The sequence below is a fragment of the Fukomys damarensis genome, unplaced genomic scaffold (assembly GCF_012274545.1).
Source record: "Fukomys damarensis isolate Sample0158 unplaced genomic scaffold, DMR_v1.0_HiC HiC_scaffold_32, whole genome shotgun sequence".
In the NCBI taxonomy this organism is placed as follows: Eukaryota; Metazoa; Chordata; class Mammalia; order Rodentia; family Bathyergidae; genus Fukomys; species Fukomys damarensis.
Genome location: NW_022900944.1, coordinates 21,152,241 through 21,179,136, shown reverse-complemented (window position 1 = coordinate 21,179,136; position 26,896 = coordinate 21,152,241). Strand labels below are relative to the sequence as shown.

The following is a 26,896-nucleotide window of genomic DNA, read 5'->3' as shown; positions in this document are numbered from 1 at the left end:
GACCAGTGCACCTTTCAATAAAGAGCACTGGAGCTTATGCTTTCCATAAAATCATTTGAATTCTCAAAGTTTAAACCAAATGACTTCAGGAAGTGGCTTCTAAAACATCAGTGAACCAAGTTACTGATTGATATTGGAATGTTCATTAAGGCTTGGGATACTGATAATGGCGCATTTCCAATTCAGATTAGTATTATTCAAGATAAAGAGTGGCTAGTGTTGATTTATATCAGCCCATATCTGTAGGAATATCAAAGCAAAGCCCTGAGAAAAATCCAGCACAGCCTTTGACAAGCCGTGGTGCACCCTACCCAAAGGAACTTACCCTGACCAGGTTCACCTGTGGTGTGTGTCTTGGCGTTTGCAAATACTGGCTAGAAAGGGTGGGGAAGGTTCTAGCCTTGACTTTGCTGCTTGGTGACATTCCTATTAGCCTGGTCTGCGTTGATTCAGTTTCCACGATGGTGCCTAATGTTTGCTTCTTCTCTGAATCCTTTCTGGACCTTTCCTGACTCATCCCTCACACTTATTAAAAAATGGTATGTCTCTACAGACCAATTTGAGTGATTTAATATTTGTTCTTGTTTTTTTTTTGGTACCAGGGATTCAACTTGGATCCTTTCATTTTTGAGGCAGGCAGCAGAATCACTGAGCTAAATCTCTGGCCCTAATATTTGTAATGTTATCTATTTGCTTTCCCTCTTTTAGACTAATAAGTCATTTAAATAGGAGACAAGGTTGAATGGACTTTTGTGTCTTTACTTCCTAGCACAACACAAACCTCAATAAATGTTTTGAGGGGTAAATGAATGAGTAAATCCTGGAAGAGTGTATGAAGTTCAACAATTTTAATATAATTTTAGTAGTATGATCTTGCTTAGTAGAGTTCTGCATTTCTCTTTAGGGTAAAATAAAGGATATTCGGTACATACTGACACTGAAAATTTATTATTTATCTGAAATTCAAATTTAACTGGACACTTGGCATTTTTATTTGCTAAATCTGGCAGCCCTACCTCCAAGACCATTTGGTAAATCCCATATTAAATTGTGTCACTGGTGGGGTGACTCAGAGTATTTGTTGTGATTAGTTCAGTGGATAAGTCTTCAGTTCCCCTCTGTGAAAGCTGTAGGCTGAGTGGACTCTGCCTGAACAGCCGGAACGTGAGATTGCTTCATTGATAGGAACCAACTTGGACCTTGTTAACAATGGCGTTTATGACTTTTTTCTTACTCTTGCTCTTCTCTGATGGGGTTTTCTTCTTCTTAGCTTGTGAACAATCCTGTAAGAGTTGTGGTCCCAATAGTCCCAGATGTCTTACCTGCACTGAGAATATGGCATTACATGATGGGAAATGCATTCCTGAGTGTCCCAGTGGATACTATGCTGATGCCACTGGCAGATGCAAAGGTAAGAGATGGCCATCATCATCATTGTCATCAAAAAAGTATTTAATATGTGTAGTATATGATGCTCATTTGGGAATTTGTGTGTATGGTGGAGAAATGTTACTGTCAAAGGGATCATTGTTTCACAATGGAATCTGTGTGTGTTTGGAATGGGAGTGTGAATTATGGGTGGATGATTGCCTATCAATCATCCTTACAGATTATTTGGTCCATTTGAAATGTCAAGAACCTCTTTAGCATATAGTCCTGTGGGCTTGTCAAGCATGATTAACCTATGTTAGTGAAGCAAAATCATTCCTTTTGTGGCATTGGTAAACTTTATATCAACCCTGTTTTATTTCTTTACTCACCCCAAGTTCAACCCACCATTTTCATTCTGCCTCCCCATTCCCCACCCAGCTGCTGAGCACCATCCTCCAGAATCCAGACTTCGTCCCTGTCCTGGGTCCTGCTAAAGCTTCAGCCCAGCTGTGCTCACACCAGCTGTCTCCTAGAATCTGAAATGCCCCACTGTTAATCCAGGTGTACACCCATGGTTAACTCAGGTTGTGGTGTACAGCTGTAATCCCAGCGTTCTTCAAGGCTGAGGCAGAGAGATTGCAATTTTTAGTCCAGCCTGAGCAACTTAGCAAGACCTTGTCTCAGAAAAAAAAAATGAAAGAAGAAAGTCCCACTGTAAACACCAGGGCCAGAGAATCCAGAATGTGAAATCAGAAAGTACCTTAAATTATCACTTAGTCCAACTTCTCACTGAGCACGTGTCGAGGAAAGTAGTCCTGGGGAGAACTAACTGATGGAGTTAATGGACCCTGGTTAGAATCCCAATCTTCCCAACTCTCAGGCCCATTAGCTCTCCATGCTCTTCATCTGGGTGGTGTAGGATTTAGGTCCAAGGAGACTGAATCCCAGCCCTGTGCTGAATGAGGTCTATGATCTTAGATCTGTTTTTGAAACTCTCAAGGCCTCAGTTTCCCCAGTTAAAAAAATAGTTAATAGGTAGCTCATAATATTATGAAGATTGAAAACCACAGTATGTACAAAGCACATAATGCAAATGTTAAGTCAAGTTGGCTGGTAAGCACTACGTAGAGCATGGGTAAAAGGTGGGAGGGGGGCCATGTGGGCGATTTCATCAGCTTCACCTCCTGCTGCTATGCCTCTTTCTTGGTCTGGTGTGACATCTATGGTGTCTGCAAATGTAAGTGCTGGTAGGGCTTCCCAGCACCTAGAAAGCCCAAACAGGAAGTGCAACTGGACGTCATTCACCTGTTGCATTTCCATCTTCCTCTTCCTCAGTTTGCCATAACTCATGTGCCAGCTGTGCTGGACCCTCAAGCTCTCACTGCACTGCCTGCATCCACCCCCGGGCCCTGCAGCAAGGCCACTGTCTACCCAGCTGTGGAGAAGGCTTCTACACTGACCAAGGGGTCTGCACAGGTAATGCTGGTGTCATCATGACTCTTGAGAGAGTGTCTGTCACAAAGACAGACTGATTTTTTTCCAATAATACTACTTTCCAATTCAACATTTCATCTAGTGTGTCTTGAATGGCTCTACACACTGCAGCTGGCCCCCTGGTTCTGTCCCCACGTGTTCCATGGCCATGGATTCTGTCAGCCACTAGTCCAAAATATTTTTTTTTAATTCCAGAAATTTCCCAAATGCAACACCTGAATTTGCCACATACTAAGGACTGTGCTGATCTATGCAAATGAAGTGATGTGTAGGAGTCACATTCATTGTTATAATTAATCTAGGATGATTTAGAGTATAGGAGACAATATGTGCAGGTTATGTACAAATACTTTACCATTTCACAGGAGGGTCTTGATCATCTACAGATTCTGGGACCTACAGGGGTACTAGAACCAAGCCCCACAGTTTCCCGGGGACAACTCTATATGCATTTTTCATTACAATAGTTTTGTGAAGGGATAATGTGAAGAAAACTCATATGGAGTATGCGACATTGTTGAAAAGCGGCTGATCTTTCTGGCCATCCTGTGGGAATGTTATTTCCTTTACCATATATTACAACAAAATAAAACTCTTGATTTTCTCCTTTTTCTACTCTCCTAGCATTGCTAATGCTTTCCTAGACTTCATTTGCTTCTCTCTGAAGAACATCTTTTTGTTAATGACACTGTGAGCAAACTGGGAATCACTAGCAATGCTTCTGGGCTGCGAGAAATGGAAAACCTTAAATTGCTTTTGCACAAAAGCCTCCAGGCTGGCTGGGTGGGTGTAGCATTTAAGCCTTTTCAAACTAGATCATCCAGGACAAACACTTTCATTAAGTGAAATATTTATACCTAGAGTACCTTAGAGAAGAGTTTGAGAATAGCTACAAGAAAAATGTATTCAAAACAGAAAAGCTGCAGTAAGTATTTTGAAAAAGAAAATTTAGAGAATCTTGTAGAGAATGGGAGAGTCAGTTGTATCAAAATGTGGGCATAAGTAGTTTAGAATATGGTATTTAGCTTTGATCTTTTTCACCAGTCACCAGGGAAAACAAAATACTGTGGTGGATTGTGAAATTTTCATTGCTGCTCAAAGAAAGCCTTTCTTATCTACAAAGACAGCCCTTCCCCCATAAATTCTAAGAGAAATTTGTTGCCCAGACCTCTCTACAGTGCACGATGGATGACATAATAGTAACACAACAACCACCTTTGCAAAAGATACAGTAATAACCTTTGAGTGAATGCGTCTAAAATATTTGATAAAGACCCAGGGCATAATGGTAAATGGTTATTCAGCAAATCCAATATTGTCCAGCTTGCTGGGTTTTTGCGCTCCAGCCTGTCAGCCCTTGCAGAACCTGAGAGCTGTGACTAGTTATACTCCCTTCCCTTTCCCTCTCACACACATCATCACTACCCCCCTGCTTTGTATAGAATACCAGAAAAGCTGCATCTGAGAGGGCGTTCCTGGTGCACTTTGTGAAGCGGTACTGACTTGAGGAAGGACTCCTGTCGGTTACAAGATTTATATGGGTTTTGGGTTTTCTGCCTTTTGTTCCATGTGCAGCCTGCCATGCCTCCTGCCAGACTTGTGTGGGTCCTGAGTCCTCTCACTGCACCAAGTGTAAGAACCCTGAGGTGGTACTGCAGGTGGGGCAGCTCTTGGAGACCTCAGTCCCCTCCGGCGAGTGTCTGCCCCAGTGCAGAGCCCAGTTTTACCTGGACAGCACTGGGCTGTGTGAAGGTGAGTACATTAGGTGTGAGGACGTGGACAGCACAGTGGACCCTTGCCGTTGCCCTCCCTTTGTGACAGATGATCTTCCGGAGTTTTATGATCTCCAAGTTATGTGTGCAGACAATGCAGGCAGAGGTTCTCAGAGATCAGTGTAAAGTGGTTAAGGAAGACTTAGAGCTCATTGTAAAATTACATTCATTACTTCTTTTGATTTGCTATTGTGAATTAGAATAGGTATCTTCAGGGCAAAAAACAATATTAATGTCAAAATGTGGAAGTTGTTCCTGCCATTGCCTTGGTTAAACCCACAGAGAATTGATGAAAGCCTGCACAATTTGACTCAAAAACCAGGTTCTCTGTCCATAGTTTCAGGACATGAAGGAAGCGGCACCATGTCCTGGGAGGGGGACTTCTTTGTTCTGGCATGAGTGGGTTGACTCTCAGGCTATCTGAAAAAAATAGCTTATTAATCTTGTATTTTTTTTTTCATTGTAAGCATAAGGTATAGACGTTAAATGAAATTTTGAATGTAAGGAAAGGTAGAAAAATAATCTGCCAACCACCTAAATCCAGTTGTCTTTACTGCTTTTCTGCTATGTCTCTTGAGTCTCTTTTCTATTCATAGCTTTGAGTGTTATTTCTGTGATTTAACTGTAAGAATGCTGCAGATTCTATTTTGTGTCCTATAAGCCCATTTATTAAAGTGGCTTCAATTCCACATTAGAATGCAGTCTCATCTAGAAATGCTGGATTTCAAAGTTAGGTTAAAGATACTGGGAGGAACACGGCATGGGAAGAAGTGTGCAGACTTGGGATCAGAGACTTAGGTCAGACACTTCACTTCTTTGAGCCTTTGCATTCAGAGCTTTGGAGCACATGATTATCTTGCTTGCAGCCTTCTACAGGACCAAAGCAGGTTAGCAGTGTGAAGGTGACTGCTGAATTCAGTGTCTCCATTTTCAATAGGTCTGACTCTCAGTCCATGTACTCAGGTGCTGGAGTCTTCTCTCCTTCTCCTAGGGGTCTACAGGATGCCTAGGGGGCCACTTTTCTCCAGACATCCTCACTTCCATCCACATGTGTATGCTTTCTTCAAACTCTGGTCCCATCAACTCCTGTGGCTCTGACCCATAACTACGTGTGAGGTATGGGATTCTGTTGATACTGTCACTCCACAGACACCACATAGCCTACCCCTTCTGTGCTTGGCTATGGGGCTTTTGTGGAGGGTCATGTAGCTCCTTCCTTAAGGACTGCAGATCCTGGGCTAGAGAAGAGGGCCACCTCTCCTTTCTGTTTCATTGCTTTTCAAATCCCTTCAGTGGACTGAGTTTACCAGACAAGCTTCCTGAAGCATCTCTTGTTATTTAGCAAGCCCCAAGTCCCCTAAGGAAAGTAATTGTAATGCCTAGTCCTACTTGGTATGGGGAAAGTACGTGGAGAAAACGCTACTACTACTAATACTACTGTTGCTTTCTTCTTTTTCCTCCTCCTCTGCCCCTCTTCCTCTCTTTCTTTTCCTTCTACCTCTCTTCCTCCTCATCATTCTTTTCCTCCTTCTTCCTCTTCTTCCTCTCCCTCTTCTCTTTCTTCCTCTGTTTTCCTCCTTCATCTTTCCTTCCTTCTCTCCCCCTCCAACTTGTTCTCCCTCTCTCTCTCTCTCTCTCTCTCTCTCACACACACACACGCACGCACGCACGCACGCACGCATTCACATACACACAGTGTTACAAAAGTTGTTTTTTATTGGAATCTGTGAACCTAAGCCACATAGCTTTATATAGCCATGACTGTGCACCCAAGGATTTGAAAACCACAGAGATGCCAAATTCAGAGCAATGTTGTGGGTTATGCTTGGCTTCCATAGCACTCAGGATAAAACGGGAGAAGCCAGAGAAACGCTAGGAGAGGCCACCACAATCCCAGGAGCAATCTGGGATAGAATCTTCCCCAGGTACTCAGCATAGCTAGCATGTTCCTACAGTTTTTAACTCTACAAAAAATTTAAAATAGGGAACTTGGAATGAGTTCAGAAAACAGACACAAAAATGATTAACATTTTAAAAGTTAGAGTTACGAGTAAATACAAATTAGAGACCTGAGCTATTCAGTTTAGAAAATAATGTCACTATTTTTTGATACCATCCTGAGCCAGATGAAAGGACTGGGTTGACCTGTTGTGTCCCCTGTAACCCATGCTTTTATGCTCGTTAACATGATATTATTAGATATCATACATATAGCTGTCTACTCATATTTATTAGCAAATCCCTGTGCAATTTCTGCTAGGTAGGTTGCTATACTCAGTTCTCACATGACGAGAATGTAGCAGAAAGAGGTTAATTGTGTTGCCCAAAATTCCATTGGGAAACTGAGCACGATTACCAATTGTTTCCAGCCTTACACAGGTACCAAGTGTGTTGATTGATGTATTTCCTGCCACTCATCCTGTATCTCTGGAAACCTCCTTCCCACAATCTGTTCCATTTTCAGCTCTGCTGAAGTGTTGTCTATGAAATCAGGTCTAGGAGTCCTGTGAGACTGCACAGAGCTCCTCTTCCCTCAGCTTTCCAGCCATATCCTTACTTCTCTGCAGAACGTTACAAAGCTTGGAGGTGTGTGTGTGTGTGTGTGTGTGTGTGTGTGTGTGTGTGTGTGTGTATACATATCCCATTGAGATTTTATAGCACCTTTTATCTCAAGTGCTTTTTTTAATGCAGAAGAGCAGAACAACTGTCTTCTGGAACTCTCTCCCTTTCTTGGAGGTGGCAGCACAGAGTAATTAGAATATTGCTGCAGCTAATGAAAGGGAGAAGCAGATGTATTATAGGAAGAAGCAATTTACTTGAAGGCTGACATAGTGTCAGAAGATATCATCAAGGTTTTTTACTTTGGGCTATAGGACAAACTCAAGAATTATCTAGTGTAAGATGAAGGAACAATCCAAGATACTTAACTAAAATCCAAGCCTGTGGTTGAAAGGCAGAAAAATATAAAATTAATAAACAATTGCCAAAGAGAATACTGCTTGTTCGAAGTGCTCTATGTTTATTCTTTCCTTATTCAGGTGTTTATTAGTGTCTCCCGAGTGACAGGCATTTCTAGGCACCAGAGATGACCTAGTGAATGAGTTGGATGGAAATTCTTGTTTTTGTGGATTTTGTAGTCTAGTGATTGAAACAGACAAAAGAATGAATGAATGAATGAATGAATGACAAAAGAAAGTGCAGTGGTCTGCTCTTGAGTAGCTGTCTGTGCTGTGAAACACATGGCAAGGTAGGGGTTAGAAAGAGGAATGGTCTGAGATATCTTGAGAAAGGAAACCTTCTGGAGAGTTGATGCCAGCTTCCTTTGTGTGTTTGTCCTGTATTTTTGGCATTTTAGAAAATGGAGCTTTGACATGTCCCCGCCCCCCTGTCACCTCTCTATTTCCAAAGTGTAGTTAGAATCACTGATGTAAAAGAAGGTCTCTTACTAGTGGTAAAAGATAATTTGGTGGCATTTACAGTAACCAAAATTGTGCATGTTTATTAAATATAACATTTAGATAATCATTATGTACTGCAAATGTGTACTAATAAAAAAAAATTCAGGAGCAGCTCAAAGAAAGATTTTGGTAATTTCATCCAGACTTGATCATGCCTGTTTAACTAAGTATTCTGTATTCCTTAGCACAGAGTCAAGTTAAAAAAAAAAAAAACATTCATTATCCCCTCCCCCATAAAACTAAAACATTGAGGATTAATAAACCCTAGAGCATCTAAAACAGCATCTATGCACATCCCTTACTTTGTCATTAGTCTTCCCCTGCTGGTTTCTGGGCCACTGTGAGTTAGTCTGAGCGGGGATGGGTCTCAGGAGGAGCTGCCAGGGGCTTCTCAGTTGCACAACTCCAGGGGCAGCACTGTCCTGGTCCTTTCTGAGTCTGGAGTCATTTAATGGCAGCCTGTGTGGCTGTGCCCAGAAGGATGGACAGACACAGGGCCAAGAGCTCCGTCTCACAGGCCTTTCCTGCTTATATTCTCAGCCTCAGGTCAAATCACTCCACTCAGTCTTGGATTATTCTAGTCTTGCTGAAGGATTTTTTTTTTCTTTTAAACAATTCAATTATTTTGAAGACTTAGTTTAAAAAGGTCCCTGGCACAGACCCTCTGATAGGAATCTCTTGGGAATCCTGCTGGAGTGCAGATTTAGATTTAGTGGGTCCAGGATGCGGGGGGTCCTGCATTTTATATTTATGATGCCATCCCAAGTGAGGTTGATACTACTGACCCAGAACCATATATTAAGTGAGCAAACCTTCCAGGTGATCATGGTAAGCACATGATGTTTGCTGCGGTATACTTCTTTCCCTCCTTAGTACTTATAAAAATGAAATCCCAGTTTTTGTTTCTTTTTAATGCATGCTTTATACATGTAACAGAAACTCTAGAAAATACAAATAAAGGCAAAACAAAAGCACCTATTACTAACAGTCCCAATTTAGCAAATGAAAATACAGGATTTAGCAAATTTAAAACTGAGTAATTTGTAAGATATAAGCCTGTGCCTAATATTGCACAGGATCTACTAAAATATTATCTATTATTTATCTGAAAGTTAAGTATACTGGATGTTCAGTTTTTTATTTGGTAATTTTATCTACCTAACTCTAGCAACTCTTTAGAAATTTCTTACAATTAAGAATTTTATTAAACATCCCGTGGGCTTTCATACATTTATGCCCATTTTATAGATAAAGAAAGTAAGGCCTAGAAGAAACCAACTGAAGAATTTAACAACAGTGGATCATGAGTTATAATATAGGGCAGTGTTGCTGAGAAATGGTATTCTTTTTCCAAAGACATATCCCTCATTCTCTGTGTCACATGAGAGCTTTAGAGTTTAACTGCAGGAAAGGCCATACAATTAATTGTACAGTTCAGTCACCACTGAACTATTTTGATAGCCAAGACTGGCCATGAGCATGGTCCAAGGGATTAGATTAGCCACATGATTGCCCCACTTCCATGGTAGATTAGTGATGGATTCTTTCAGTTCCCACACCATGCATTGCAATATCATATACTTTTGAAGAAATTGCAGGTTTTACCTTTTAAGTGCACTCTGTACTACAATCAGGAGTTTTGCTTGTATATCATCACATTTATTATCTGAGAAGAGGTATGGTGCTTTAAGATGATTGTACAGGCAATACGCATTCTAGTAGCACCTAGCCATGTCACAGGTACTTTTCCTTACAGTGCTGACAGCACTTTGGCCTGGAAATGGTCGGGAAATCTCAGCAGCTAACTTTTCCTAAGCCACCGTTTTCAGCCTTGAAAATAATTTGCCTTTTTAGGCTGAGTCTTACCCACGGGGAAAAATTATGAAAACTCGATATGGATCTAGTATCAATTTCAAAAAAAATAAGAAATTCATAATTATTTTGGTCTATTAATTATCTTGCTTTAGGCTAGTGGGGAGAAATAAAGTGTAGTGTGTCTATTTTGATCCATCTAGATGATGTTAAGGCTCAAGGCAAAGAGTTTTAATTAAAGAAATAAATGGGCAGGAACCTGGCTGCATAATTTAAGAGTGTGTGGCTGGCCATTAATGAATCTGGGACCCCTTCCATTAGTTGAATAAAACATATGAAATCTATATTAAACAGCCCTCTTTAGCAGTCCCTAGGGTGCTAACATAAACTGTAGAATGCACGCCTTCCTGTGATGTTCTGTCCTGTTTAGTTTTGCCTTCTTGTTTTTAGAGCACAGGTGTGCCTGGCTTTGGGGATAGAGATAGGTAAGTGACACAGGCCACTCATTACAGAAGGCGTGATCAAGTGGGAGGGGCCTCAGATTTGAGCAAGTGATTAAAAGCACATGGTACCTGCTGGACCAGCAGAAAGGAGGCCAGCTCTCTAGGAGGAAAGGGAATAAGGGTAAGATTTGTAGAGGGAAAACTTCACAGTTCAGCTTTTGAAGGATTGATGGGCATTCACCAGGTAAAGAAGCGGGGAAAGGGCATTCGTGATAAAAAAAACAGCAAGAGCAAAGACATGTTGTGCTTAGGTGCAGTATGTTTGGTGTTCATGCAGTATAAAGTCTATCAGGAGGGTTGTGGGGGATGACACTGGAGACAAAGCAGAAGGCTTTACGTGTGTTCTTTCAAGGAGTTTGGAGTTGGTATTGGTGAACCATTGAAAGATTTAAAGTTAGAGAGTAATTTGGTCAATTTTCACTGTATAAAGATCTGTCTGATGATTATGTAGCAAATAAATAGTGAGAAAGAGAGTGAGGCTGGCTAGGATGCTGTGGCTGTATCATGAATCATCTTGAGGGTGTAGACTAAGGGCCCATAGAGATGGAGAAGTTGGAGTAGATTTGACAGATTTAGGAAGTAAAGTCAACAGTACTTGAATGTGTGGTAGTGATGGAAGAGTAAGTCTAGGATAACACTAAGGTTTTTAACATGTATGACATTGTGAATGGTGGGCAACAAGGGAGGTAAGGAATACAAAAGAAAGGAGTAGGGTTGGGGTGAATAATGAGTGCAGTTTTGAGTGAATGGAACAATTTATGGTAAGAGAATATGGTCTGAGCTTAGAAGTGGATAAGAAGTGATCTTTTGGAAATGTGGGATGTGAGATACCTATGAAACACCAAGCAGAGCTCTCCCTGACAACATTTGTTCTCAGAAGATTTATGTGCCTGGAATTCAGGACAATGGCCAGAGCTCTATTTATAAATTTGAGATGGACCAGTAGAGAGGTCATCATGAAAGCAGTAGGTCAGTTGATCCTACAGTGAGAAGAGGAAGGGCAGAGGATCGAAGTTTGGGAAGCTCTAGCATTTATACAGTGAACAGAGAAAAGGCTGAAGAAATAAACAACAAAGAACTAGATGAGTGTGATGCCAGTATTGTCATTCATTTTCCCCCACCACACACCTACCAACTTGGCCATTTAGCTGGCAGAAGCTCTGTATGAGAACTTATGACATATTAGGGTCAGGAACTGTGACAAATAGGGCAGGAATCCCAGAGATGGAAATGATGTTACTTTCACTCCTAAAGAGTTCCCAAGCTAGTCAAGGCAAGGAAGAAATAAGGGATGTTAAATAATATTCTTTAAAAAAGGTAGGAAGAGGAATGGGAAAGAAAGAGGGAAAGGAGGACATCAATTTTGCTTAACTTCACTCATTTCAGTTTTCATTCCTTATCACAGTACTACTGTATGTCCTGGAGAATTTTAAGATCTACATTATAGTTCAAGAGAAGCCTACTCAAATTGTTTTTGACATGAAAAGGCAAGACATTTTATATGATATAAAGTAGGGATGCAAATACCACTTTTTGTATCATTAAAAAGAAAAAGGAAAATGGTAGAATCAATTGTTTGAACTTAAAATGGAAAGCAGAATGAACACAAATGTGTGTGTTTAATTGTTTCAGGTATATTTTTGCTCAAGTCAGGATGACTGGACTTTACAGCCACCTAAGGACATTTTTAATGCTGACACTTTCTGTACTGAAGCAGCTTGGTTATGCTTTTCCAGAAATGTACTTAGCTATCAAGTGGAGAACCAGTCTTTAAAAATGTTATTATGCAGAGGAATTATTCATAGAACTTCTTTCATATATCTTCTGTATATGCCCTGTAATGGAGTTAGTCTTCCTTGAAGATCTTAGACTTCAGAAAGAATTCCTGCTATGAAATTGGCTTCCATAGAACGATCAAGCCTAATAAAAATCACTGAAATAGTACAGACATTTTGCAAACCAGCACAGAATTAAGTTTCATGAGATTGTTTTAAAGATGCAAATGCAAAAACACCAAGAGGCTCTTTACCCAGCAGGTTCTAACCCCTCTGGGCCTTAGCAACTAACCAGCTCATTATCCATTTGGTTCTTAAACATTTCCAAAGAAGGCAATTCCAAAATCAGCTGCGGCGATGTTCAGTAGTGCTTATTTCTAAAATCTAGCAGGTGTCAAAGGAATCTTCTCTTGAATGTCTTAGTGTACCAGCTTTCCAACATGCTATCTTCTTTGCTCTTCTGCTTTATATCCAGTAATAACCTTTATTCACGTTGAGCCAGCTGTCACGCCGACTTTGTGAACAAATGGAATAGGATGATATATGTTTGTATTCATAATGCTTTCATTCATCTTTCCTCGGTTTTCAATTCCACAGTGACACGCTTTTACTTCCTATTTATTAAAGAAGTATAACAAGGGAATTTTAGCCATCTTGTAAAGTCAAATATAAACGTATTGGCATCATCATAGGTATATTTATTTACAAAAGAGGGTATCGCTTCAAGTTGCTTTGCCAAGTATCCAGGAAAAGCTTAGCTGTTTTTTGAAATATTGCCACCTGATAATTCTATTACATTTCATTTTGTGTTAACTGTATCTTTAAAAGGGGGCCGACATATACCCTTCTTTTATTTGTTTGAGCTTTATGTCAGACTCCATTTGTTTTTTAAAGAAGATTCTGAAACTAGGGAAAAATTCCTGTGACTTGTGCTAATGGAGTTGCAATTAAAAAAAAATGTTTACCAAGGCAAGGAAGGGTTCATTCCTTGAGAATGGCATTGATCTCTGTTCAGGAGAAGGGTTCTGGGTGCCTTCAGGTGGTGGATGATGGGTGAGGCAGGATGCTACAGGTGGGGCCAAGAAAACTTAGGGCAACAATAGGTGCCAACCAGTATAAAAGGTGTTTAATATTTTAATAACTGGTGCTGATGGACCAGGGTGTCCTAGCTGAGTATTAGCACCATACATGTCAAAGATTAGGTGTTACATTTTATTCTGAGTTGGTAAAAATGGTGCTGTGAAATGATACTGGCTTTTTCCAAGCCTGCTGACTTGTAGTCTTCTGGGTATTTGATAGAGGAGGTAAGAGGAAGCCCAAGGGGGTCTCTGCGGTTGGCTGGGTCTGGTGGATTAGACAGAGGATGACCTAAGATGCAGGGGATCATCTGCATGGGTGAGATCTAGGTCTTTCTGACAAAGGTAGGCATTGCTTCAAACTGATAAAGGCCATTTATGGCAAACCTACAACCATCATCACACTAAATGGGAGAAACTGAAAGCATTGCCTTTGAAGCCAGGAAAATAACAATGTGTGTCCTGTCTCTCCTCTGCAATATAATACTTGAAACTTTATCCAGAGTAATCAATCAGGTTTTCTAAAAGGGAAGGGAAGTAAGAGATGGACAGAGAGGCAGAGGTGGGGAGATAAAAAAGGACTTTAGATGAGTTACATATACATACCAACTCCCCTCAATGAATATAATCATCGTGTGCTGTAAATATGTATGTACTAATAAAAATTTAAAACAAAAAAAAAAAGAAAGAAAGAAAATGGATATGAATGGATAGGGAGAAAGTCAAACTATCTTTATTTACAGATGATAGGACCTTTTATATAGAAGATCCAAAAACTCCACCAGGAGACTCATTCAGCGAAATGGTAACATATGAAATCAACACAAAAAACAATAGTGTTCCTATATACCAAAAATGAACCCACCTAGAAAGAAATCAGGAAAACAATCCCACTCATGGTAACTTCAAAAAAATTAAATAACTAGAAATCAGCCTAACCAGGAGGTGAAAGATCTCTATAATGAAAATGATAGTACTCTGAAAAAGTGATTGAAGAAGATATTAGAAAATGAAAAATTATCCCCTGTTCTTGGATAGGCAGATTTGATTTTAAATATCATCAAAATGGACAAATTACCAAAAATAACATATAGATTTAATGCAATTCCCATAAAAATAACAGTGTTCTTCTCAAAACTAGAAAAGAATTCTAAAATGTATATGGAACTGATATAGGATCTCCAAATGATACAGGGGAAATAATATAACTGTTAACCTGCTAGATGTAAGATACTCCAAATTTGTGTAACTCAGAATTGAAGAATGACTTCTGAGAAACAATGGAAGTTAAGAGTAGGAAATATTTATTAAACAGGAGAGATTTTAACTCCTGAGAGAGACAGGAGGGGATCCGAATGGGTTGCTGAGGACCCCACTTTATGGGTGTGGGGGGGTTATAGAGCAAAATTAGGAGGTGGTCACAAAAAACACAAGGTAGGTATAACATTGGACACAACCAATGAGATTACAAGTATAGCTGCTTAGGTAATATTGATCTAATGGGGACACAGATCACTTAGCAAGTGTATGTGGAAAGAGCAAAGACCTGTCTTAGAACATAATGTCTTGGTCACCCAAAGGGGTGACTGATGTCTGTCTAGACTTTGTTAGGCTGTGTGTCACCACTTGTTTTATCTCTTAGGGTAGTGTATGGGCCTGTTCATTTCATTTTTGTCCTGAGGCCTGGCCTCCAACAGATGTGCCTCTGGCCACAGTTGAAATGTTTTTTTGTTTTTTTTTGCTTTCTTTTGTACTGACTCTTTTGAAGGCCCAGCCCTACCTGACTGTCTGTATTTTTACCTAACTTAGCTGTCTATAATAGAACTCAAAGAATACAAGACTGTCCAGAGCAATCCTGAGCAAAAATAGCAAAGCAGGAGGCATCAGAGTTCAAGTTATACTAGTACTACAAGTTATACTAGTTATACTAGTGAAGCTATAGTGATAAAACCAGTGTGGTAAGGAAGCAGCTAACTTCGTACAGACCATGTAGAACAGAACCTGTCGACGCATGAAGTTGAAGAATGAAGTCATGGGGAAAAGGAAGGAAGTTAGGAGAGCATTTACTGGAAGTAAGAAGAAAAACAGCTTCTGGTTGAGGGGAATCCCGAGCAGGTTTGATGTGGCCCCTCACTCCAGAACTTTTTATGGATATGCAAAGCACAGGAATTTGCTCATTTGTTTAGTAGCCACATATCACAGCTCTATGCATTTAAAATGCCCAACTGGAACTCAGACCCTCTAAACCAATTACTCAGCCTGCAGAGTTTAAAGGAAACCAATTTTAAAAGAAAACCAGTTATTCTGCATTTTTAAGTTCGTGGAAGCTTAGCCCTGGATGCAGGGAGGGGTTGCATTCCATTTTGTCTGAGCAACTCCTTTTCTGGCCAAAGTCTTACTGCCTGTCCTTTTATTTTAAGGTACCAGGGATTGAACTGAGGACCTTGTGCTTGTAAGGCAGGTGCAGCACCACTGCCCCCTCACCCCTACTTCCTATTCTTATTTTAATTCTTATCAAGGGGATGACCACTCTACCTCAAGCCCTTTCGTTTGTCAGCTGTCTATGTATAGGCTAAACTAAACTCCCTTTTACAGTACTGGCACAAAAATTGACATGTAAACCAGTGGAATAGAACGGGAAACACAGAAACAACCCAATACACCTTTAGCCATAGATTGAATACATATGCTAAAGAAACTTAGAAACATATGATGGAGAGAAGATAGTATCTTTAACCCAGTGGTGATGGGAAAACTGGTTATCCATAGGCAGAATAAAATGTGGTCCCTATCTCTCATGTGTTAAAATGGACCAAAGATTTAGATAGAAAAGCAGAAATACTCTTAAAGATAAAATAAGAAACACAGTTGAAGACATAGGTATAGGCAAGGATTTCATTAACAAAATGTTCAATAGCACAAGGAATAATGCCAAGAATCAACAAATGGAGCTATATCAAATTAAAAGGCTCTGCACAGCAAAGGAAACAACCAGTAGATTGAAGCGTTAACCTACAGAATGGGAAAAAAATTATTTCAACTACTTCTTGAACAGAGAACTAGTATCTAGAATATATAAAGAACTAAAAATAAAATAGACCCTCCCAAAACAAATGAAGTAATCAAAAAATGGGTAAATGAAATGAATAGATAATTCTCAAAACAAGTATAAATGACCAAAAAAAAGTTCAGTGTTTCTGGCCATCAGGGAAGTACAAATCAAAACACTGAGATTCCATCTTACTCCAGAAAGAATGACTATCATCACATAATCAAAACAAAACATAACCAACACACAGGCTGTCAAGGGTGTGAGAAAAAAAAATTCTTCATTGTCGGTCAGTATGTAAACTAGTACAAACACTTCGGGAATCAGTATGAAGGTTCCTCAAAAAACTAAAAATAGAAATTCCATTTCACCCAGCTATTCCTCTCCTGAGTTTTTTCCTGAAGGAGTTAAAGATGTCACTTTGTTTAAGTCTTTTTAAAAAATGTTATTGGTACATTTTAGATACACAAAATGATAACATTTATCATAGGGAATTTGTACCTGTACGTAATGTATCTTGATTCTTCTATTTTCCATTCCCCTAAGAAGACATCATACTTTAGTGATACATGCATGCCCATATTTGCAGCAGCATGATTTGTAAGTGTACCTCAGTTCATGTACTTAGTTATTTCCACAATTCTGGATGTAAACTCAATTGCACAAACCTAATTAAATTTCCCTATAAAGTCAACATTGAACCTAACCTTCAAATTTGATTCAGTTCTCCTCACATTTGATTTGTGACTAGAATGAATTAAGTTTATAACCTGAGGTACCACTCTAATAGCTAAATCTTGGAAGCAACATAGGCCCATCAAAGATGAAAAGAGAAAATGCGGTGTATATGTATATACTCCTCAGCCTTAAAGAACGATAAATGAGTCATTTCTAGGAAAATCCGGTGTGCCTTGAATCCGTAATACTAAGCAAAATAAATCAGGTGCCGAGGGTTAAATATCACATGGTTTCTCTTCTATGAGAAATCCAGAATATAAATAGATTATAGAGTAAAATAAAGGAGAGATGGTAGAAAACAGAGAGGTAGACTTTTTGGAGGTGACTGAGGAGATGAAGGAAAAGGAGAAGTGAGGGGACAAGGTGAGCAAAAGAAATCAAGATATGCAATGATGATCATAAACATATGCCAATTATGATATAAATAATAAAAAGATCCAAGTCTTTGTATTACTCTTCAGAATAGTGTCCCAGAGTGTATGTAATAGCTTGTTAGTGAGGTGGTAGGGTGCGGACTGGATTGGTTGGTTTGCATGTGCAAAGCAGGCCAGGAGCTAATCATTCATCATCTCTAGGAATTTCTAGCTGTGGGAGGTGCAGTCTGTGCAGAATCAGCACAAGGCAAAGAATCCAAAGTACAGGAAATAAAAAGGCAGGATGAATATGGTGGCCTCCCTTGAGAAATGATGTACATGTCCCTTTTACCCATAAATACCTGATAGAGACAGGCAGAGATTTTTCTTTCTCTTTGCTTTCTTTAGTCTCTTTACACCAGTGGGTAAGTAATAATTATAGCTAAGATTGATTAGGTTCTTCCTGGGGGTCCAGCACTACATGCATCAGCCCACTTAGGGTTCACAGCTCCCCATTGCAGTAGGTACCGTTGTGCCTTTCTTTCATAGATGAGGAAGCAGGAGAAGGGAGAAATCACGTAACTTAGTCAAGGCCAAGGAGAGCTGTAACACTATGCTCTTACTCTCTGTGCCGTGCTGTCTCCCATCATTCCTGTTAGTTGTCTGTCACTCTTTTGCAAGTAGTTTTCCATGCTTAGGTGCTGAATAGTAGTTCTTCTCTGGATGTCCTGCTCTAGGAAGGAGGAGGCGCCATATAAACATTTGGAATCAATCAGTAAAGCTTCTCCCACCTTTTCTATTTCATTTGAGCAGCCTCATAGGCTGCAAAAGTATCTAGTGATAGTATGAGCTGTCCCAAGGAAGGGAGCACTGTTTCTGGCTTCCTGTTCTTTGTTTGACATTCTCTGAGAGCATGACCCTGGGAAGAAAGAAATGTTATTACCCTGCAAACGGTTAATTCTGTTTTGTGGCATTTGTGTTTTCCCTGGTCTGGGTTCCACCAGTGCTTGCCTTGTGGGAGATTGTCCTTTGGAAAGGGTATGTGAGACCTTTGCCCCATTGTTTGGAAATCCAAGCAGATGAGCAGACTTTACTCCAGCTAAGGAATGTTACTGGGAGACCTGGAGCTGGGATTGTGGGCCTGAGGCTACACAGGGATTTTTTTTACTTTTTTTTTTTTTTTTTGGTACCAGGGATCAAACTGAGAACCTTGCACTTGGAAGCCAGGTGTCAGGACCACGGAGCTAAATCCCCAGCCCCCTGGTTCTTTTTATCACATTTTTTTCCTGCTAAAAATTTTTTAAACAACTCTGTCCCTCTAAAATTAAATTGATCTCTAAAGTGGTCTCACAGGTTGAACAAAGTACAGATGCTAAAATAAAAAGTACAGGTGCTCCTTTTCCACATGCAGTGAGATTACATCCCTATAAATGCTTTGTAAATTGAAAACTGTCTACTTTTCTTAGATGGAGTGTTGAGTGTTAGGTTGAACTGGATGATAGTGCTCATGTGGGATATTAAAAATCTACACGTAGAATTGCTAATGTCCAGGCTTTCCTGACCATCTCCTCTGCTTTGTCTTTCCCCCAGCTTGCCACCAATCGTGTTTAGGGTGTGCAGGGAAGAGCCCCCGTGACTGCACCACCTGCCAGCCTTCCCACGTGCTGCTGCATGGGCAGTGCCTCTCCCAGTGCCCAGAGGGCTACTTCAACCAGGCAGGGGACTGCACAGGTGAGTATGTGCCCTGCTCAGGCTGAGTCCCAGTACCCAAGCTTTACCTTCTCAGTGCCGCCAGGTACGTGATTAGAATCCTTGCCATCCCAGGATGAGGGTAGGGCTGTTTTAAATTTGCAGGCAAAGAGGATAGAATGAGGGGAACAAGAGAAATCCTGTGCTTCCAGTAGAGAAGCAGGTCTAAATGAAAGTTAGAAGCAGCTTTATATTAGAGACAGTAGTATTTGAATAAACTCTGAACTGGGTTTTTTTTATTTTGGGGCCTGGAAGGCCATCATCTAGACAGATAACTGCTCTCACGTTTTCAACAGTGATGCTTTTGTCCTGTAAGACCCCAAGCTCGGTTGATCATAACTTTTTGTTGATACGGCTCTCTGTAAAGTTTAAAAGCTTATCTTTCTGATTATTAAAGGAATATGTGCTCATTCTAGCAAGTTTAAAAGTTCAGAATAGGAAAAAAAAAAAGAAATAAAAGTTTGAGGATGGGGATCGTGATAATCCTATATCTCAAAAGCAACAGTTTTAACCTGGTAAAATACTCCTTTTTGATCTACCTTTTAGTAGTGCTGTTACATAGCTGAGAAAAAAATTAGTGCTGTATCCTTTTACGTTTATTTTCTTCCAAACATTAAGTCATGAAAGTTTCCATATTATGAAAAAGTATATGTAGAAATACTCCCCTTTTCTTTTGACATATGAAGTCAAGGACTGCCTTGATATTTGCAGATTGAAATACTCGAAGAGGCTAAGAACCTCTTTTACTCATGGGGTCCTGCTCTGGTTATCTATTGCCACTCAAAATTAGTGCCTTAGAACAACACAAATTTAGTGACTTAGACCAGTAATTGATTATTTTCTAGATCTGAGAATTGATGGGCCAGCTGCTTGGCTCTCGGAGGAGCGTGTAGTGGCGTCTTCATTGACACATTGGTCACCTGGGTCAGTCAGGAATCACTTATTCTGTGAGGCCTCTTCTGTGGTAAACTGAGTTTCCTCACAGCATGGCTGTGCCTGCTCCTCGGCTTCCATACACTTCATTTGCCCCCACCCCCACCCCAGTAAATACTCAGAGGCCAAGGAGCAGCTGCCTCAGGACCTATCCTCGGAAGTCTTGTGGTGACTTCCGCTATATTCTGTCTATCATAGCAGCACAGCTTAGTTTTGAAGGATTAGTTCCATCTTCCAGTGAGGACAGTGCTTCTGAATACAGGCCCTAGGGCATCTTGGAGACAGCACCGAGGTTGTGAATGCACAAAGGTAGGACCCAGCACTGGACACGCGTGGCAGTGCAGGTCTGTCCTTCCCTTCCACTGCTGAGAGCAGCAAGAGGCCCAGGGGATATTTCCTTCTTTAACAGCCTGTGCACCTTTACGATGCAGTGACAGAGATTCTAAAAATTAGTACTTTAGATTAGTGCTGGATTTTATTAGAATTGGCAAAATACTAAAATTTAAGCTCCTTCTTGTATTCTTATAGGAATGGAGGGGGCAAAGCATGTTCTGTCATGATTCTTATTTTATTTCCAGAAATAGACAGTTGAGGCCAGCTGATAGGATGCTTGTTGTGATGAAAGTTTTTTTGAAGTCATAAAATATGCAGTAAATTTATAGAAATTTTAAAGTAAATTAGTATTGATTAGATTCATTAAATGCCAAGGAGGAACTCTAGAACCAACACAAATTTAGACAATTGAAAATCAGTATTGTTTTATTCTGAAATTCTCTTCCTTTCCCTCGAAAATACCTGTGCATCTCTCCGGGGCTCTAGTGAGTTGCTTTAGCTTAACACTCTATCAATGCTCCTAGTGCCGTTGTCCTTGAAAACCTGCTTTCATCCTACCCAGGTTGTTTCTATGAGGGTAAAAGCTTTTTCCTCGAACACTTCTCCAACCCGTTGAAGCCAGCAGATGCGTGGCACCCCCAGTGTCAGGGCACCCAGGTCACTGGAAATATTCTGGTGGGGAGGAAGAAGTGGGTGGTAGAACTTATCCCAGGACACTCATATCTCTGGGTAGGAATTTTTAAAGTCAGGAGCCTCAGGAATGCACCGGGTGATCCTTCTAATCAGCATTGCCTTTTCTTGCTTGCTTTTTTTTTTTTTTAATAACCACTTATCTTCTCCTGGCCTCTTGCCAGGAGTGCGAGGCAGTTAACTTTACTCAAAATCTCTGCCTTTGCTCTGCACCAGCCGTGTGCCAGGAGGGAATTCATCAGTTGCTGCAAGTATACTGCTCATCCCCCACCTCTTGGAATCCGACACCCTCGTTCCTGCTGGTCCTTGGCACACAAATCCTGGCTTCTCTGGCAAGTTCTGCTGCCTGCCTTGGCAGTGTATGTGGCCTGGCTGCGACATGCTTTGATTCTATGCCACACTTATCTTTATTGCCTGCACCTTACCAAGGCTCACCTGAGCTTTCCCAGTGTATTATCCCTTGTTAGTTTGGTGTTGATGTGGAAGGAGATATAGCTTTGACATAATTTTGCATAAGGAATTGAACTTCAAATGTAGCTCATGATAACCTCCAGAAGGGGATTTCTTCTGTTCTTTGATTTTAATTTTGTACTGCAGATAAAACAGGCATCCAAGTTGTAGACAGCTCATCTCAGTGTCACTTGCTGTTACGGTTCACTTCCCTCCTTGTCAGCAGGAATTTCTGAGAAGCAAATGTCCCCTTCTCCCTGTCCCACTGTCTCTTTGCATGATGTTTTGGGGCAATAGAGTCTTACCACTCACATTTGTGGTTTGGACTCTGACTTGAACTTTTTTACTTACACAGAGAGGGGTGGTTCTTCTGGTCCTCAGGAATGTGAGGCCCACTGCTCCTATTTTTATAGTTATGGATTCCATGCTATGTTTGTGAACAGTGTTCTTGTTGATACCAGTAACGCAGCCTGTTGCCCAAGTCTAAGGAAATGCAAAGCTTGCTCAGGTATCTCCAAAAGATGATTAGGACCTTGTGCTTATGGCATGCACTTGTACCCATGCTACTTGGGAGGCTGAGCCAGGAGAATTCCAAGTTTGAAACCAGCCTGGACAACTTAGCAAGACCTTATCTCAAATCAATTAAAAAGGGACTGGAATTACAACCTAGTGGTAGAGTACTTGCCAGGCATATATGAGATCCTGGGTTCAATCACCAACCAATTAATCACCACAAACAAATTAATAAGTAAATTTAAAAAATAATTAGAGCTTGTGGAATACATTTACTACTACTTACATTTGTGTGCTGAGCAACTGGTTCTAATCCTGGCCCTTACTTCCCCCAGAATGCCACCCGACCTGTAGGCAGTGCCGCGGGCCATTGGAATCTGACTGCACCTCCTGTCACCCTCATGGCACTCTGACCAGTGGGTACTGCAATACTGGATGCAAAGAGGAGCAGTTCCTCAACCTCGTGGGCTACTGCACGGGTGAGTGAAACCTCTCAGTCCAGGGCGACCATGAGGCTGCTGCTGGGGCTCTGTACCCCAGGATCATGGGGTCTGTGGCACTTGTCATTTGGACGTGGATTGGGAGCCCCATTTACAGGAGACATTTGTCTCATGTCTGGGAACTCACCTCACTCTTGCCCTTAGTTAGACTATTTGTTGATTTGAGTCAGGCTTCTAAGAAGACTCTTGCAAGTCCTAGAAGAACTTAGAATCTCATATAAACAAAGAATGAAATGATTATAGTATCTGTCTGTGCATTTGTCAACTTCATGCTCGGAGAGCAAAATGTATTTTCAAGTCAGTCACTCCAAAGACGACCTTCCTCTATCTGTGGTATCTATGGCCCCTTGCTGTGGAGAACTTTTACCATTAGCCCTGGTGTGGAAGTTTAGGGAAATTAGCTAAGCAGTGGAACAGTTGCCTTAGGATATAGGATTTAACCCCTTATTATAAAATTCAGATTAAAACAAACAAACAAACAAACAAACAGCAAGCTGGGACCCAGTAGGATGGATGCTGGAGGTGTTGACCTGGCTGGAGGATTTGTCAGCATCCTTTTTGTACAAGATCTTAAGACCAGACATTGGGGATCAAATTCCGTACCCTGATAGGAATGAAAACTGTCAAATGAAAATTGCTAGATTCAGAGCAAAAGCTCAATGGTGAAAACTGTGGAAACATTTTAGAGGCAACAAGAGGTAGAATCTTAGGGTCCAGGCTTTAGGCTAAATCCAAAACCCCACCATCTGCAGGATCTGAGTTCGTTTACTGGTGCTGCCAGTCAGGGCAGTCTGAGAAGTAGGTAAATGAAAGACATTAGCACCTTAGTGACTACTATTACAGTTTGTAAGCTTGATTTTAGTTACTGAAGCTAACTTTAGGATTCCAGGAGCACCTACCATGAGATCTAAGGGGTTCCTGATATGGTGTGTTGGTCAGCTTCGTGATACAACACTGAAATACCTGAGACCACTAATTTACAAAGAGAAAAGGTTTAGCTCAGTTTGCAAGGTTCAAAGATAGGTCCCACTCTCAAAGTTTTTACCATCTCCCAGTAGCAATCCCCACAGACCAAGCTTTAATAACAACAGACCCTTTGAGGACCCAAAACATATTCAAATCATAGCAAACGATCAAAGCACATTTGTGGATGTTTACTGAAAACCCAGTTATCACAAGTTACCGAGTTAATACATGAGGGACCTCAAAGATATTTCAGGCTACCTAAGGAGATTAACCAAAGACACCATTAACAAATAGTACAAAGCAATTCATATGCAGTGACACTCTTAGACATTTAAGGATGTAGGATTTCAGCAGGGGAAAATAGTACAGAGGCGTTGGAACCTAAAATGTTTCCAGAAGAATCCCATGGATTTGGTTGGACAGAGGGTGCTCAGGCAGGTTGTCCAAATGCAGTTTACCAAGAGCCAGGCCTAGAAGGTGATGGATCTAGGCCATTCATGGCCAGGGAGTCCTCCAACAGAGTGAAGTACTTGTAAGTAAATTGACACAGGGTGTTATAGGCAAGAATTCTGTGAGCTGTGTAGAAAATGGACTAGAGCAAGGAGGGGTTGGCATCAGGAAGAATGAGAAGGTAGGACCTAAACTACATCCTTCATGATGGCTATTCTATTTCCAACTTATTCTGGACCCTATTTTGTGGACCCTAAAAATTTTATGCTGGGATGTATTTTATAAATAAATGTTTTTTATAAGGAGATTGGAAAATTTTAATTTTTAATGAGATCTATTCTCTCCAAAGTCCAGAGCACTCTTTGACAGTAAATTAGGTGATTAGGAGTTGCATTAATTTTTTAAGGCTAATAAGGGATCATTAGAATAGAGAATCATGGGGCTGAGTTAAATGACTCTGAAAGTCCCCAGTCTTAGAAGATCAAGTCCCACTAAAATGAGCTAGAAAGCACAAAACTTGGCTGTCCTTGGAATTAGGTATTTTATACCATGTTTTTAAACAAGGTAACCATGATCTAGAGCTTGGAAATCCTTTGTTTAGTGAAGATTGGTATAAGAGCATTTGTTATGGAGAAGTTTGAGTACCAATTTCAGTTGTTGAGCTTTCAGAGAAATATTTTGACCCAAAAGTTTACTTTCTCACTGAAGGTACTGTATGTCTTTTCTAAACAATTCACATTTGTCTGTAGTATTGCAACACATTCATTCATTTACTGATTCATCAATCACTAAATCCAAGCTCTGTTCCAGGATAAGCACTATTCTTGGCCCTAGGGATACAAAGATGAATAAAATGTAGGGCTTTCACTGAAGAAATGTAGTTGAGGGAATTAATCTGTTAAAGTTGTCATAAGAAAACTCCACAAATTGGGTATAAACAACAGAAATGTTGTATTTTGTGAGAATTCTAGAAGGCACAAGTCCAAGATTAAGGTGCCAACAGGGTTGTCATCCTCTGATGCCCCTCTCCTTGATGTGTAGATGATGGTCACCTCTGGCTTCCTCTTCTCACAGTCATATCTGTCTTCGTTGTTTGTAAATATACCACCCAGGATGGATTTGGCCCACCTCTTAGCCCCAGAATAAAGCAGCCCTTTAAAGGCCCTGTATCCAGCCACATATATACAGGAGGGCCTGAACAAATGAATTGGCGGAGGGACAGTTCAGCCCACTCCAGAAGGGCACACATGATTAGCATGATATTGGTGCAGTTCTCTATGCGCAGCACAGGGTCCAAAGGCAAGCCTGTGGCACGGGACTCCACCCAGACTAGAAGGTAGAAATGTCACAACTGAGATGATTATGAAAGGGGCGTGAGAGTTAGAGGGACAAGGAGATTTGAGGGATAGCGGAATCCAATAATTCCAAAGAGGATGATTATTCAGTCACCCATAGAGACTTAAACAGAGCTCCAGCCCTGGGTATCAGAATGGTGGGACTTGGAGGAAAATAAAGGGAAGTGGGGCCAGAGCAGGAAGACTCCATACACTCAGTTCAGGAAGAACATGTTTTGTCGTCACGGTTATGGAGATCTGCCATAAGGTGTTTACGCGGGGACTGTCACAGTCACATTTCTGTGATGAGAAAGATTGGCAGGAGATGACTTGAAAGAAGATGAGACTAGGGTAGGAAGACCTTCAGGAGGGAACTGCAGGAATCCAGAGCAGAGATGAAGGGTTTTAATGAGGGAGTTGCTAAGGAAATGGAGGAAAGAGGTCTTGGATTCTTTAGGTACAAATGATGCTCAGGCTGACCTGTGTACGGTTGCTGTTTTATGGGAAAAAAAGTGATTAAAGAGTGGTAATTTCTTATGGTTCAGCTAAATAGAAGCAGCAGAAACTGTTGATCTCTTAGCCCAAGTGGTAATGATGAAGCTTCATAGAGGGCTTTCAAGTTTCAGGTCACAGATATTCAAGGGAAGGAGAGTTCCATTTACAAAGCCAGGAACAGGTCTGAGAGGCAGGGCAAAGACTGCCTTTGAAATTGGATAAGCTGAACCTGAGGTGACAGTTGGCATCCAGGGGAAGCTGTCCAGGAGGTTGAAGGGATAAGTGAATAGGTTTCTTACTATGGCCCTCAGGAGCTCATCTCCTATCTTAATTTTGTCCTGGATGCCATTTTAAATGCCATTTTATTCAAGTCATAGTTAACCTAATGGAATGTTTAGATGACTTTTATCTAAACCTAGGAAAGCGTGAGGAGCATTGCAGTGACGGGCAGAGCAAAATAGAGTGTCCTTCCTGTGTCCTTGGCAGTCCTGGCTCACCGGAAGCCGTGAGGAGGACCTTCTGTGCTCCCTGTTCGCAGTGTGAGTGCCTTCCAGTGGAGCAGGATTTTCTTACAGGGTTTAGTCTTTGTCTGAACTGCACACAAGATCATCATCAGAGGCCTCTTAATTACACTTAGCCATTTAAAATAGAAAATTACATCTGATCTATCACGCAGACAAGAGTAAACACATCCTGGGAACAGGTCCAGTAACCTCAGTGTGTTTTCACATATGGAGGTGTCATATGTGTGGGATTTTTTTTTCCTTCAAGTCAGTCAAAGCAAATACATACTTTGTGAGATTTAGGCCAGGGGTGAAGGTTTTCAACAAAGATAAATGAACTGGGGTGAGAGGCTGGGGTACATAAGATTGCAGCAGTCATGGTGAAGTGCTATGGAAGCCTGGGTTCTTCTTCATAGTTGTTTTTGTCCTCACATCTCGGCATTATCAAAAATTTTCAAATCCTAGGCTGCTTTATGTCTTTCCAGCTAAAGCTTTCTCCTTTTTATAGAAAAGGGTAAATTAAGCCAGGCGTGGTGGTGCACGCCTGTAATCCCACCACTCAGGAGGCTGAGGCAGGAG

General features: G+C 40.9%; 1 protein-coding gene across 1 annotated transcript in view; it reads left to right on the top strand.

Moving 5' to 3' along the window:
* The window catches only part of Fras1 (Fraser extracellular matrix complex subunit 1), a 406,016-nt gene that overhangs the window by 203,558 nt on the left and 175,562 nt on the right, over positions 1–26,896 (top strand). The window contains exons 16-20 of the mRNA XM_010628378.1: positions 1,271–1,411; positions 2,707–2,847; positions 4,441–4,617; positions 18,992–19,132; positions 22,405–22,548. Of these exons, the coding sequence (XP_010626680.1) occupies positions 1,271–1,411; positions 2,707–2,847; positions 4,441–4,617; positions 18,992–19,132; positions 22,405–22,548 (744 nt within the window). The remainder of the gene's footprint in view (positions 1–1,270; positions 1,412–2,706; positions 2,848–4,440; positions 4,618–18,991; positions 19,133–22,404; positions 22,549–26,896) is intronic.